Source organism: Myotis davidii, unplaced genomic scaffold (assembly GCF_000327345.1).
Source record: "Myotis davidii unplaced genomic scaffold, ASM32734v1 scaffold402, whole genome shotgun sequence".
Lineage (NCBI taxonomy): Eukaryota > Metazoa > Chordata > Mammalia > Chiroptera > Vespertilionidae > Myotis > Myotis davidii.
In genome coordinates, this window is record NW_006293393.1 from 893,748 (window position 1) to 909,386 (window position 15,639).

The following is a 15,639-nucleotide window of genomic DNA, read 5'->3' on the forward strand; positions in this document are numbered from 1 at the left end:
TTACATTCACGGGTGTGAGGCAGTTACGTCGTGTTTCATCGTCTTACCACCGGGAAAGGGGAGAAACCCGGAAGAGAAGACAGCACAGAGGCTTAATGGGTTCTGAGTTTAGAAACGTAAGTCTCATTTGACACCCAGCTCCTAGCCTCTGGAACATTTGGACTTGCCAGAGGAATTCACCTCTGAATGAACAGGGAGCTTTAACTTAATTCTGGGAAATCAAAAACGAGGGAAAGATGAATGAATGACACCCACGCTGGCTGGACCCGGGGCTTTGTTTGAAGGACAATCTGTGGACGCTCGTTCGCTCCTGGGATCCAAAGCTGCTTCACGAACACATCGACCTCGCCGCCCTTTTCCTGGGAGGACCTTCAGGAACGTGAAGATGGCCCTGCACTCCCAGGAAAAAATCAAGATGCTTGCGGCCAAAGAAACTGTAAACACCACAAAATGGGGATCTGGATTTGTGCCAGGAAAATGTATAAGACAGTCTACAAGAAACAGAGAATGCTTCTGCAAGAGCCAAAAATGCTTCTTATGTTAATTTCAACAGATGACCACTGGAATGAAAACATAACATTTAAAATGGTCTCAATGAACACTGAGACCTCTGGGTGGGGATGGCAGCCCTCACTTTGGGAAAATATCATTTCCTGTATCATCCTTGAATGAACTGGGCCACTCAAAGCTTCAAATAGTTTCCAGTGCACCCATCCATTCACTGCGCTGCATAAGCCACTTCAAGTGAAATCAAAGCCACTGGGCATAAGGTACGCCCTCATTTTACACACAAATAGGAAGGAAAATGTTCACTAGAAACTTGATTTTGGAGACGTTCAAGTGTGAAAAGCAAAAGAGAAAGACCCTGTGTTTTGGCCTGGGTGGGAACTCCCTGGCACAGGGCGCTGAGAACTGGGGGCGCTGAGAAGGGGGCGCTCTGCTGTCCAGCTCCGGGCGGGATGGTAGCCCTGCTCCTTCACAGCCATGGGACACGGGCAAACCCCATCCCCTCGGTGAGCCGCAACCTGTATCTAATATTAACGTTGCCTGCTTCTCACTACTTTGCTGGGAGAATCACACATGATCCTGTTACAGTTTTTACCATGTGCCCAACACTTATTAGCTGCTTTATTCCTGCTACTTTTATGAATCTGGCAAGAGCAAGATCCTGAGTTTAACAAATAGTAAATGGCTTCTAGAATGTGAATGAGTTCCCCTAGTCTCCGTTGCCAAACCTTGAGACACTGTGTGAAATAAGGCCTGACGACTTCGCTGCCTCAGTGCCGTGGCTCTAGAAACGAAATGAAATCATTGTCTAAAATGGAGTCAAAACATCTTCTTAAACGGAAGAATCACTGGAGCCCCAAGGAGTGGATGACTGGAACACGATGGGTGATAGTTTGCATACTGCTTTGCATGACATTTGCATGCCACCAGTTCCTTTGTGCTGGAAGTGGAAACCAGCCCACCATCTGGTTCTTTCCTAGGCTCTTAGGGTCCCCTAGGTTAGAGTAGGCTGCCTCTGCCTGGGGAAAATGAAGCAATTGGTGTGCATTAAGTAGTTGTGGCATGTGCCTCCAGGGCTGGTTATCTCGCTGCGGGGAGAAGGGCAAGTCTGTCCCAGGCTGTGGACCAGTCCCCTGGCACCACTGTGGACCATCCTGCCCTGAGGATGGTCACTGATGCGAACACCAGTCACCCACAAGCATCGCCAGGCTTCACCTGAACACAACCCCCAGCACGACTGCACCTGCTGGTAAATCAGACAGCCACAGCTAAGTGGCTGAGAGAACAGTTCCCGACCACCGGTCGCTTCCCTATCAAACCAGTGCACCGCTCTTTTCTGGAGTGTGAGTAATCATGGGGTAGCGGACCTACGACAAAGGTTTGCGTTCACTTTCAAAGTTGTCAGGATTTAAGGTAAACATGCAGCAGCCAATACCTGGCAATAAAGAACAAAAATCAGCACTGAGTCCATGAGAACCCTGGTGCAGAATCCTCTGCCAGCTCTACTGCTGTTTCTTGGGATTAACTGAGTATTTCTGGGCCCTCAATTCACGGCTACTTGTCCATAAGTGATAACGGACCTATGTTTACCAGTCCATAGGCCCAAGTTACAAAACTGCTGTTTCTTGGGATTAACTGAACATTTTTGTAAACTCAAATACCTATAATGTAGTGTTGGCATGTAAACTGGCCAGTGATTCTATATAAGAGGATATGAAACATCTATTGTCCATACAAGAGCTGAAAATAACGCCCTAATGAGTAAGTGTCCTCTGAGTTACCCTTTGGGTGGTGCATACAAAGGCCAGCTCACAATTCTCCGAGGCTCCCACATGACATGTGACCCACAAGTGAACAACAGCAAACCGAACCAATCAGCCATAAAAACCCAAATTCATATCCGGACACTGGGGCCAGGAGACGACAAAGATAATTAAGCTTATTAGGTTTTAGAGATGCTATTTTGTCATAGGATAATTTTATCTTTGGGTGCTTTACAGCTTTAATAAGGATAAAAGGCTTTAAAAATGACTGGAAATAACATGTGAAAGAGTATGCTTTTGCAGACTCTTAGAAACACGGAGCCTCAGTTACATAAACCTCCTAAAAGTGACTCCAAGAAAGTTAAAATAACCAAATGAACCGCCTTGAGAGACCACTTTTCTGCCCAAAAGTGTCACTTCTCATAGGATAATCATGAGAATGCCAGAAATTTTAGAGATTTAGTACAATGCCTGCCACCTTTTTATATACATGAGGAAGTCAAGATCTTATTTAGAAACTGGCGCTTATTTAAAAAAAGGCAGAGTCCAGAAGATGAACACTCGGGACTGGCAGGTGCTGGACCAGGGACGAGGATCAGAGGCCTGGCTGGTGGGGGCTCAGTTAAAGAGCTTAGAGCTTTGAAGAAAACCACATTCCAAAAGGAGAAGAAGGTGTTAAGGAGAAACGGCGTCTCTAAAAAGAATAACCAAACATTAGGATATTCTGGGGCAGAGTTGGGTGACCTTCTGGGTCTGGGGTCACCTGGGATGAGGGGTGAGTCTGTCCCCGGGAAGCAGGGCCCTGCACCACCTCAGTCCCTGAAAGGGCCAGGAAAGCAAACTCATTTCAAAGGACAGGGAACCAGACATATGACAGAAGGTGCATATGAATCACTGATTCAGTGATACTCGGAACAGGAGGGCATCGCCTCTTTATCTGCTCATCTGTCTCCCAAAAAGCTCAAGATCCGGACAGAACAAGCGGCCCAGAAGCTGGCTCCTCAGTGTGTGTCTTACAGGCCCCTGAAGACGGAGAATTCCTGTCTTTAAGGGAAAAGGAGTGGTGGACGTGCTGGTTATCCTCTGCCCGCCCCCACCCCGGGATGCAGTCTTGGCCTGTGCCTGTGCCTGTGTCCTGGCTCACTGGTCTCTGTGACCTGCATTCCCTGGGCCCCTTGTCACCTGGGCTCATCCAGTGGGAAGCCTGGCAAGTATTTCTTCCCATTCTCTCCTGCAGCCCCTTGCCCAGGGCCCTCACCTGTGCCCCCAGCCTCCTGGCTCTGCAGTAGCATTTGCTCCCTGCTCCCGCAGGCTTGTCAGGGGCTTGTGGAGGGATATAAACGCCTTCTTGGGCCTCCCCACTCCTGGCTGGCTCCCTTTCATTTCTTCATTCCATGGACCCTGACTCTAAATTGGGGTCTCTCTTTTGCCAGGACCCTGAAGTGACACCAGGGAATGGAGACCATGGGATAAACATGGCAGCGTGTACATTTTATGTTGAAACTGAGATACCTTGCAGAGTAGAACGGAAATCCACATATATACTTTAAACATAAACAGACCTTCAAAAACATCAGCTTCCAACCCCAAATACTGCTGCCCTGGCAGTTCACTCTCCTTTGGCCTCCAAGATCTTTAGTGGCAAAACTGGGAACGGATGCTCTACCAGGGGGAATGGAGCCTCCCTCAGACTCCACCTGCGTTATAAGTGGAAGTACAATCAGGAGCCACACAACGGCATTTCATTTCAGTCAACGACGGAACACAGGTGTGAGGCGGTCTGTAAGCTCATACTGTACGGTCTTGTGTGCACTAGGCTATACCATCCAGGTGTGTGCTGGTACACTCTGAGGTGTTCACACAACAATGAAGTCACCCAACAACACATTCCTCAGAACGTCTTCCTGTTGTGAAGCAACGCATGACTGTAAAGTTAGGGGAATTCCTTGGTTGCCTGAGGGAGCTGGTCTTCCAGGCCACAGAGCAGCAGCCACAACCTGACGGAGACAGGGGATGGGGGGAGGGAGAGGAGGAAAATAGTTCAAGCAGGGCCAGAGCACACAGGAAGGAGGAGGAGGGTCAGGAATGGGAGCATCCTAAGATCTTGGCCTGTGGAGGATGTCACTCCTCTGAGAACAATGTGGTTGGAGTCCAGCACTTTGATTCCTCTCAGAATACAGAGTCAGTCCTTAGCAAAGGTCCTGCTATAAGGCCAGCATCCTTTGTTACTAAATGGGCAGAGAATTATGCAATATTAGAACACTTTTTACAGTCTATAATTTAAAAATTCCCCACACCTAAAATGAAGACACTTTGGTTATCTATATATATAAAAGCCTAAGTGACCGATTGACCATTCGACTCGTAGCTATGACGCGCACTGACCACCAGGGGCAGACACTCCAGCGGGTAGGTTAGCTTGCTGCTGGGGTCAGGCTAATCAGGACTAGGCGAGACGGACTGGACACACCCTGGAGCCCTCCTGTGGTTCCTCCTCAGCCCCGATCGTGCACCGGTGGGGTCCCTCAGCCTGGACTGTGCCTTCTTGCAATCTGGGACCCCACTGGGGATGTCTACAGGCCAGGCCGAGGAACTCCACCGGTGCATGAATCGGTGCACCAGGCCTCTAGTTTAAAATAAAAGTGAAACACAAGTTGATCTTACTCCTCATAATGCTGGATAGATAATCGTTAACCATAACCCCTTGGACTTACAGTAGAACCTGGAAGAGAGGAGAAGGCAGCTGCTAAGGGCATGTGCTTAAAAGGAAAAACTGCTGGGCTTCTGGGAGGGGCCAGTCACTGAGCAGAAGTGGAACGAGCTGGGAGTCCTCCTGTGTCCCCTCCAAACACCCACTTCGTTCAATTCCTTTCTTCCCTCCTCATCACTCTCATATATGATGCCTCTGCTAAGCTTTTATCAAAAACCAGGCTCTGAAGTCAAGATCCACGTGGATACTACCGGTTTCCATGAAGGTATATATGTGAACTGCTACTATGGACAAGATGCCTTTACCTTTCAATACCAGCCTGATGATTCTTCGTAAGTGCATTTTATTCAGATGGAGAAGACGTCTCTTTATTAATACCTAATTCCAAGTGGAATTACCTCATTTCTCATCATTTTTTTTCAAAGATAAAAATTATCAAAAGGCAACAGACACCAGTAAGAACCGGTTTAGTTTGCTTACCTGCTGTCCCCAGCATTTGCCACATACAGCTTCCCAAGGAGGCAAATGACAATGAGGGCCGTGCAGCCACCAGATATGTTATATGAGCTCCTCTCTCGTTCTATCTGCAGGTCCTGGGGAAGAAAACGAAGTTAGTGTTGGAGTGCACAGGAACGCGTAGCAAAGGCTTTCCTAGCATCGCTCCCTAAGGGTCTGAATGTGCTTCAAAGAGACAAGAGAATCCTCGGCACTTGCTTTTCGGCCCCCTAACGAGCATTTCTGGAGAGGACACTGGCATGAAATTGTGGCCTGCCAGACCATCTGCGGACCAGAGGCAGGAAGCAGGGGGTGGCAAACAGACATAACCAGGCAAAAATGAGAAGAATAAAACCAACTGTAGTCAATAAATACCATAGCTTATGGAAAGTGCAGGTTTTGTACGGGCTGTCTGAGCTGCCAGGTGGAAAAGACAATAGGAAGGCTGAGGAGGCCATGTACTTGGTCCTGGTCAATGATTTTAACCCCAAAGTCGCCAATCAATAGTTTCTTTGACAGCGAGGAGAGAGAGGTGACTTGAAGGACAGTGCCCTCTGTTCACTGCAGACAGGAGTCAACCTCCTGTCTTACTGATCAAAGATATAAAAGCTCCTGTACTCGGGTCTGACTTCCTCTTCCCACTGATTCACAACAGTGACGCACATGCATAGGAACAGTCAACTTTCATCCTCAATGTCAGCTAGCGGGCGAAGCGCTTTACATATAGAGTCTCATCTCGTCCTCACGGCCACAGTAGTAGCCTCACTGTCTAGAGGCAGAGAAATGGGGTAACCTGCCCCTGTTCACCTGGCTGGAGTTTGGATTCCAATTCAGTTCTCTTCCTCCAAAGCCTATGTTATTACTTGCCACCTAATGAGGCGTCCCTAAGAAAATTAAAAATAGACCAACACTTCTACTGACAGATGTGCATCACCCTCAAGACAGATCGTTGTGAAATTCTACTGACAGAAGTAAGGGCTCCGTTACCTCAGAAAACGGGAGTTTAATTAGGAAAAGAAACCGAATGCTAGCTAAAATATCCCAGTAGTAATCTGCTGGTGGGGCAGAGGGAGGGAGAATGCGGTTGGGTGATAAGTCGAGAAGAGGAAGAAACGGTGCCCGGGCTGACGGTGAGGGTGGCACTGGCAGACCGAGGGCCAGGGCACTTTAGTGATTCCTGGTGGCTCAGTGGCTTTGGCCAGCTCCCCGTGCAAAGGGAGAGAGAATGGAGTAACCCAGCATTTATCAGCAATGGCTTTACTCCAGGGGCCAGACGTGGGGATATCCACAAAGCTAGACAAACACCAATGGGAAACCGGAGACAAAAGAGCCTGAGTTGAGGCCACAGAATAGGAACAGGGTTTTGGTCAAAAAGTAAAGAGAGAGAAAAAAGTACAAAGACAGGAGCTGGGAGAAACCAACTTATTGGGAATGAAGTGGGAAAGGAGAAAGGTAGTGGGAGGGCTGAGTAGGCCGGGGGCTGGGGAAGGGGTGGGGAAAGTGTGTGTGGGGGCATATGGTAGTTCAGAAGCAGGTGAAGGAAAACTCCAGCCAGGGAGTGAGTGAACAGCAGCATCGAAGCTGCGCCCGGCTCCGCCATCGGGCACGTGTGGCCGACTCTTCTGCTTGTCTTCTCACAGGACTTTCAGGAGCAACAGGCTCCCGGCCACGAAAACAAGGCAGAATCGGCCCATTCCCCCGTGGAGATGGGCGGAAACCGGTAATACACTCAGGCACAACTCCAAGAGGAGACACTGAGAGGAACCAGGCCGGGTCTGCCAGGAGCCGCCCAGGAGAGGCGCTCACACCCAGATGCACCCAGGATGCCTGCGGCTAACCGCGTCCCTGAAAAGCTAGATCACTACTGTCGGGGAACTGGGTGTTTTTACAGGGAAATTATCGGAAGAATGATTTTTCTCTTTGTTGACATTTTTTTTGCACTAGCAGGCGGGGTCAGTAACAAACATGTGAGGCCTTAAAAAGAAAAAAAGCTACACAAGGGTCAAGCATGAGGACTACCTTCAGAGACTTTACTTAACCTGTATTCATCAGCTTTCTTAAGGGACTGTTGTGAGGATTACATTAGACGGTGTGTGTGAGGGGCTTAGCAGGCCATCTAGATCCTCCCACAGCCTGGAAGTCCGTGACTGAGAGCACTGTTACACTCTCAATACCTGCACTGGGCCAGGTTAAAGGCAGCGTAGGAAATGTCTATTAAGTGGGCAAATAAAGTCACACAACTAAAAATGCCTGGGTTTCCAAAGGCTCTCCCACCGTCTCATCTCTGCTATAACATGAGAAATGTGTTCACGATTCACAAATGAAAAGCTTACAATGCAAATAACTGCTCACTCAGGTCAGTAAGGAGGAACCCACACTTCAGTTAGTGAAGTCCCGTGACCAGAACGACTGACCGAATGTCCTCAGAACCTCAGGGGGGGGGGGGGGGGGGGGGACCACCGGGAGGGGCTGTCAAACAGAAGTGAGAGAGCAGAGGCAGCAAGCATCCAGCTGGCAGAAGTTTTGTCTGTTTAACCTCCAAACTATGCATAAACAGAACCAAAATCCTGCCCACAAAGGCGTTTGTGGGTGGATTTATTCATTTTTTCACATTTAAATAAATAGTATCAAGTTGATATTATGATAGATATGTATTTCATCAAATTATCATATAAATTGGTATGTGAAGTCCACACCCAATTATTACTGCTTTTTATATCCTGGAAGGAACTGCTCTAGCTCAGAAACCATCCTTTCGCATCCAGAATCAATATTTGTGTAAATACTTCAAGTCTGGATGAAAGGCAATTTTTATGAAAACCCCCTGGGCACTGCCTGCTTGCATGGACTGGGGTATGAACGGCTCCTGACAGACTTACATCAGGGGTGTGATCCCGGGGCCGGGGGCCGGGGGTGGGGGGATGCTCTGGTACACAGAGGCCACGGCAGAGTCCTCTGGGGCTCAGTCAGGCAAGTGTATTCTGCATCGTACGTGCAGTATCGTGGTTTACATCACAAAAAAATGTGGTTATAAAATTATGTAATCCTTCTTAAAAAACCGAGGCAGAGTGTGCAACACTAAGACTTTCTGCTACGAATGTCCTCAGAACCTCACAGGGAGGGCTGGAGGGAGAAGTTCATATTTGCCTTTAGTTTTGGGGAAACACTCCTGTTAGCTTGCCCAGTTATCCCTTGCTATTACATTAATAGCGATTCAATGGTTTTTTCCCCTAATTTAATAATTTCTTTCATCTTTTCCTGTGTTTCAACTACTTCCCCTCTTTAGCTCCCCCAGCATAAGGAATGCTAAATTTGGCAGCACTTTCACATCAATAGTGAGCTAAAGTCTAGTTACATTTTATCCAAGGAACTTTGCTGACATATTCATGCGTTCCACCCAAACCCCCATTTGTGTGGTAAGATATATGTATGCAAGCACGCACGCACACACACGCACACGCACACACACGCACACACACACACACACGCGCGCACACACACGCACACGCACACACACACGCACGTGCACACGTGCACATGCACACACACACGCACACACACGCACACGCACACACACGCGCACACACACGCACGTGCACACGCGCACACGCACACACGCGCACACACGCGCACACGCGCTCTAACTACAAGTCTGCTCTCTGGAATCACCGTGACAAGCATTTGAAAGCCGTGTTTCCATAGACTTCGTCACCCTGAAGGGATCACTGACATTAAAACACACTCTTCTGTTTCTCCTGAAACTGGTGTAACTGGAACATATTCTAAGAATAACTGCTTCCCTCTCCCTCCCTAGAAGCTAAAATAGCACATTAACTTTCTTCCTACACCACCCACTCCGCTGTAGAAGATGTTTCACAAAACCTTAGCATTGAAGGGAACATTAAAGGACCATCTGGATGGTTTCTGCTACTACCAGGTCTAGCCTGATAACGAAGTCAGTAAAGATATATTTACCATCAAATCAACCACCTATTTTCTTCAAACTCTCAACTTTCCAATTTGCTTAAATTTCTCACACTCTGGGTAAAACATACAAAAATGTGCATAACTATTATTCTTTATTAAAAACCCTCAGGTTTGGGGTTGTTTTTACATTAATGCAGTCATGGGGGAAACTGCTTTGTGCTACACCAGGACCAATTTTAAGAGTTCCCCATTTTACCCAAAACTATTTGGCTAAACTATTTTCGCTAAAATGAGGGAGTCAGCAAACCTCAAGACATAAGTCTAGAAAAACTAGTAAAAAACATGCACACATCACCGTTCCTTTCCAAGCACGGTCCGCAAGGATAAACTTAAATGACTCCTGAGATTCAATTAACGAGATGATTGACTTATCTGCTCAACAAAGGCCCTTTCTACTGAGCAGGACTGGTTTAGCCTGTGTTATGTCTGCATAAATATTACAGTTAACCGAGGTTTATCTCTAAATCAACAGAAGGAATCCCATTTTCAAGACCTGGGGTTTTATTTTGCTTCTTTTTATTGCAAGACGGTGGGAACAATGAGGGGGGAAAAGAGATGAGTGCCGCATGAGACCAATCCAGCAGGAAAGAGTTGCAAGACAGAGAATACATTGCTGGGGATGGTTGTAATTTGGCTTGAAAGTCCCAGAGATGATGCAACCCCGGGTCGTTCTTTGTTTCCTACCAATTTTCAGGTTGCGAGAGGAAAGCATCAGACAACACAAGGCGGCGAGGGTTGGGCAGTTTCAACAGGACCTGGCAGCTCCCCCTCGCTCGGTTAAAACACAGCTCTGAACACACTGCTAACAGTGTCCGTCACAAATAATAAGATTCTGCATGGTTTTCGTATTTGGGTCTGATTTTGGTTTATTCTGAGAACAAGCCAATCTGTCAGCCAGGCAATGGGGAAGGGAAAAAACCAGTACTGCCTAATACTGCCACCTGCTGGCTGTTGCTGGAATCACATGTCCATTCCTTCTTGGAGGAGCTTTCTGATCTACCAGAAACAAAGACAAAACAAAACGCTAGCTTAAATACAGGCAGACACGCAGGTACACAACTTAACCATGAGTATGCTAATTTTTTAAAACACAAGAATTTCTAAACTATAAAGCTTTGCATTCATCCTCCTTTTTCACCGTTGTGTTACCATACGGTTTTTTCCAACAAAGGCGAGCTGAGTGGTATTTCCATTCATTTACTCACTAACAGACAGCTTTACAAGTTAAAATACTTCCTTTTTTCTCCCTCATAGCAACCATATTCTAGAACATTCTTCACAGTGGTGAGGAATCTATACCTGTCCTGAAAAGGAAATAAGACAGATTTTTAAGATTTTCCTGCCTAGTGGCCAATTAGGAAAAAATATGGGAGACATAAAATGAGGAAGGGTCCAATTAGAAAGCAGCATGTATAAACAAAGAAGCTGCCAGCATTTATAAACCCTTAGACAAACAGACTTCACTGGTTCCCCTTTGGGGGCCCCCTCCCCACGAGGGAGTCTGTATCCACTTGCAATTAATTTCCACGCTTTTGCATAAAATCTTTTAGTCCACCAATTTTTATTCTTCAAACTCTGTAGGACAAGAACTCGGAAACTCCAGCTTGCCATTTGGGGTATCACAATTATACCAACAATGGAAGCGACTTCCCTCGAGAACCTGAAATGCTGACTATTCACCCCGTTTTTGTGGGTGGGGAAGTAGCGAGGCCACTGTGGTCATTTGTTTTATTCACATCTATCATCTTGGGCCAAATAACAACCTAAACACAATAGGTGACAAAACTTAGCTGCTAATGTTGGCATTGTTACAGAGCATTGTTGGGAAGCAGAACTGACGTGAGTCACAAAGTTCTGAAATCCCGGGCCTTTGGGAAGCCATGGCAGCCACAGGAGGGACTGGCTATGAATGGTCCTCACTAGGGAGGGAGATCCAGGATGAGATACAACCAGGGGCCTCGGGCACACCTGCCTCTGCCAGCCGGCACGGTAAGCATCAGAGGCCAGTGGTCAGAGTCACCTTCACCACAAGCCATGTGTGGCGCCAGGCAACCTGGGGACAGAGGAGGAACGCAGTGGCCTCAAAGAAGCCTCCAGTATTTGGTGAAACTGTTCAAAGAATTTCCCCCGCTTCTGGTAGTCTCTATTTTCGACTAATACCTAGTATTTTTTGTAGAAATAAGTACTATTTATTTTGGCTTGATGTTTCTGAACCTTTTTAACTGATTGTCCCTCTCAGACAGATATTGACATGCACCACCCTCCTTAATGCTACTTAGAACATCAAAATAAATGAGATACTGTATATTTATCTCTGTATTCATATAATGTACGACTACAAACGCCCCTAAATATAAAATCTATTCTTATAGACCCTCATGGTGTCTAGAAGAATGAGGTTATAAAATATTAGCTCAATCTATACTAGTGACTGAGAAAGGTATGTGTGTGAGAGAGACAGAGTGAGAGAGAAAGAGAGAGAGAGAGAGAGAGAGAGAGAGAGAGAGAGAGAGAAACTACAGAAATGTCATCAGTGAGGCAAATTTGAGGCTTTAGGCGCTGAGCTTGGGAAAGTTTTAGTTATTAAAAGTAAGAGAGAAAGCTGAAATGACTGGATCTTATTTAAATACTGAGTTTTCCTGCAAGACCTCAAGAACACCCAGAAAGAGGAAAGCTAGAGAGCCGCTGGCTATTGTGAGGAAAGAATGTAGGAGTGGCTGGGAAATTACAAACCTGGCCTTCTCCGAAAGGCCTTGAAAGGCCTGCGGAGGAACGTCCAAGATCAGGCCAAGGGGATCAGGAAATCTGTTGCGTGTTAGACATTTCAAAAGACCCAAGTTTACCTTGAAACAATGACCCTCAAAGACCCAATACTGAGAGGGACAGGAAAGAAAAAGAGTTGGCGATGGCCTTCCAGGCCATTAACACGAGAGTACACTGTGTAATTTCCCAAGCAATGTAATGGCTAAGCCAGGCACTGTTTCCATGACAATGGAGAAATTTTTTCTGAAGTCGCTGATGAAGCAAAGGAAAAATAAGAGCATGTCTCTTTAATTAGTAAAAACGTAAGCATCATCCAAACGGGAACACTTTGAGAGTAAAAGGGGACAGTATTGATGATGACTACGGGCTGGACGCCGGGCCACCCCACCAAGCACCATGAAAACCAAAGAATAATGAGCAGCTCGCTGCAAAGTCCAGGGGTTCTCTGGCAGTTTGGGGACCAAAGAGAACAATCTGGGAAAAATTCAAGTGTGAAGAGGAAGCTGAGGGGTGGGATGGATTGGAGAATAAGAGTTTTAAAGCCAAAAATTCACAACACGGCACACCAGGTCCTCCATAGGTGAGTTCTAGACGGTCTCTCCGGTTCACTTTATATCATTTCTACCTTTGAAGTCTACCTGCTAGCCATGGTGGATGTCGGCGTGTTGCCTGCAGCCCATCCGGGTCCCCTCTCTGATGTTCTTTATGCAACCGGTTTCCTCTGCCCAGAACACCCTCAGCCTCCCAGGTTTTGTCTGCTTCACACCTCTCTGCCCCCCGGCCCCCCGACTTCTCCAGGGAACCCTGAGCTTGACTTCTTTATCAGACTCCTATGTCACCAACACTTCTCTCAAGGTCCTTCCCATTTATATCTTACACAGCATCATCTGACTTGTTTATAAGGCAAAAATACCCGGCTTGTTTAATACCCGGCTTTGCCTGATTCAATGCTCTTTTCTCAATTAGGCCTGGCATACAGTCAGTTCTCAACAAATACAGGGGTGGGCAAAAGGAGGTTTACAGCTGTTCATGTGGAAAATAATGCAATAATTAATAATACAATAAATTCTGTTTTGAATATTCACAACTGTCAACCTACTTTTGCCCACCCCTGAATTTACTGGATTGAATGCATTACACAGGAATATGTAACAATTAAGTCGCCAAGAAAAATGTCAGGTCATGAACTGGTTAGTTAAAAGCGGGGGAAAAAATAATGATAAATAAGAATGAGGCTCCTTACTAAGTATTTTTCCGAATGGGACTTTCATTTCAAGTAGAGTTGCTGCTAATAACCCGGAGCCATCAATGGCCAGCAGAGGCCCGAGACCCTGTGGAGGCCTGACTCGAGGTGACATTGGCCTCTGGTGGATAAAACTGAGAATACAGCAGTTCCAAGTAAAAGGAAAAGCTGCCATGGCACTAAGCAATGACTGAAAAACCCAAGTTTCTTCTGTTTTTCACTTTTCTCCCACGAGGGCTGTGAGCCCATTGTCAAATTTCTACCTCAACTACATATTAGCATTCAGGACACTGGGTCTAGAAACACTTATTCACATCGGAGTTCCATGAGAGCCGGAGAGTGAGCTAATATGATACTGAGCCCCAACAGGAGTTGGTTTTATTACCGTGATTCCTTTTCTCCTAATTAATCTTTCCCGGCCTCCCGGTATTTTTCTTGGAAATGAAGACCACCAGACACTCCGGAGATGGAGGTGCACTTTAAACCACCTGCTACTCAAAGGGTAACTATTATCTGTGACAGGAGAGAGACACTGGGACCAAAGAAGGGACGGGTTAGAGGAAAGGGTAGAAGGTTGAGGTGCAAATATATGAACTATTTTTGCCTTATAAACAAGTCAGATGATGCTGTGTAATATTATTTGCTTTTCTGCTGCCATTAGCACACGACCCGACGTCAGGAGATCCTGGAATGTGCATGGTGTGTACCTGCAATTCTGGGGTGGGAAAGGGGGAGGTCTCTAGCTGCTCTCACTTCACTTAATGGCTTGTCATCATTTTTAATCTCTAGTCTTTCAGGACATGGCCGCACACTCACCTTATTCAAGGCCTTAGACCAGTGGTTCTCAACCTTCTGGCCCTTTAAATACAGTTCCTCATGTTGTGACCCAAACATAAAAAGTTATTTTCGTTGCTACTTCATAACTGCAATATTGCTACTGTTATGAATCATAATGTAAATATCTGATATGCAGGATGGTCTTAGGCGACCCCTGTGAAAGGATCGGTCGACTGCCAAAGGGGTTGCGACCCACAGGTTGAGAACCGCTGCCTTAGACTATGCTTACGTATCTGTTACTCTTTGTCTGCATGCAGGTTGCTGCTCACTCAGGAGAGGAAATCTTTGAAACCCAAATCATTGCCTCCAGAGAAAGGGACCTCAGAGAGGGAAGGGGGTGCCCGACGGGAGCGGGGCCCCCTTCTATGTGCCTGCGAGCAGCTGCACTCTCTCCCTGCGTGTGTTCTAGGAGTGAGGCTGCGGGGGAAGGAGGCTGACTCTGATGATCAGACACATTCAAATCTACATGTACAAACAAATCCATGTTCCCCAGCACAACAAACGATCCTTGGACATGGGCCCGTGCTTTTGTGAAGCAGAGAGAACCACACCGCCACACGTCACGTAAAATAGCTGTTCTCAGATCACATTTGTGAAAAGGGGGTCACTCTGAGCACTGCACTAAAAGCTCTGTTTCCCCAAACACCTGGACCCCAGGCACATGCATGTAACAGATGGCGACCACACTCATTTCAATTAAGTGGAAGTGTACCAGCTGGCATCAATACGAGCCTGCCCGAGAGAAGCAATAACGCATACATTTATTTAATAAGTCCATTGCCTCATGCACCATCACTCGCTTTCATCTTCTTTTTCATTTCGGCCGGCACGCGATGCCAGGAACTCTATCTTGCCGCCAACTTCTACTGAGAATGGAAACCCTATTGTAAAAGGGAGACCAGCAACAAGTAGACATGCCCTGTCCGGTAACCTTTAAGAAGCAAGAGTTTAAGGCCAGGCCGTGTGGCTGGGTGGGTTAGGCTTGACCTAGGAGCCAGGAGGTCATGCTTGGATTCCTGGTCACGGCCCCTACTTGGGCTGCGGGCTCCATCCCCAGGAGGGGGCGTGCAGGAGGCAGCAGATCCATGGCTCTTTCTCATCACTGATGTTTCTACTCTCCCTCCCTCTCCCTTCCTCTCTGAAATCAATAAAAATACAATAAGAACAAATAAAAAGCAGCAAGAGTTTGGCCTCAGTGACCCCCCCCCCTCATCGCCCGGACCCTTCGGCCACACCTACCATTTCCTTGAACGCGCTCTCAAGGGCCCCGACGACCAGACACTCGTGGGGAATCTTCTTCTCCGTGAAGAAGCGCGTGGGCGGGGTGCCTGGGG

The 15,639-nt window shown here is 47.0% G+C and overlaps 1 protein-coding gene across 1 annotated transcript in view; it reads right to left on the reverse strand.

The window, feature by feature from the left end:
- The window catches only part of PPM1H (protein phosphatase, Mg2+/Mn2+ dependent 1H), a gene marked incomplete at its 5' end in the record, with an annotated part of 267,569 nt that overhangs the window by 122,055 nt on the left and 129,875 nt on the right, over positions 1-15,639 (reverse strand). The window contains 2 exons of the mRNA XM_015566131.1: positions 5,461-5,573; positions 15,545-15,633. Of these exons, the coding sequence (XP_015421617.1) occupies positions 5,461-5,573; positions 15,545-15,633 (202 nt within the window). The remainder of the gene's footprint in view (positions 1-5,460; positions 5,574-15,544; positions 15,634-15,639) is intronic.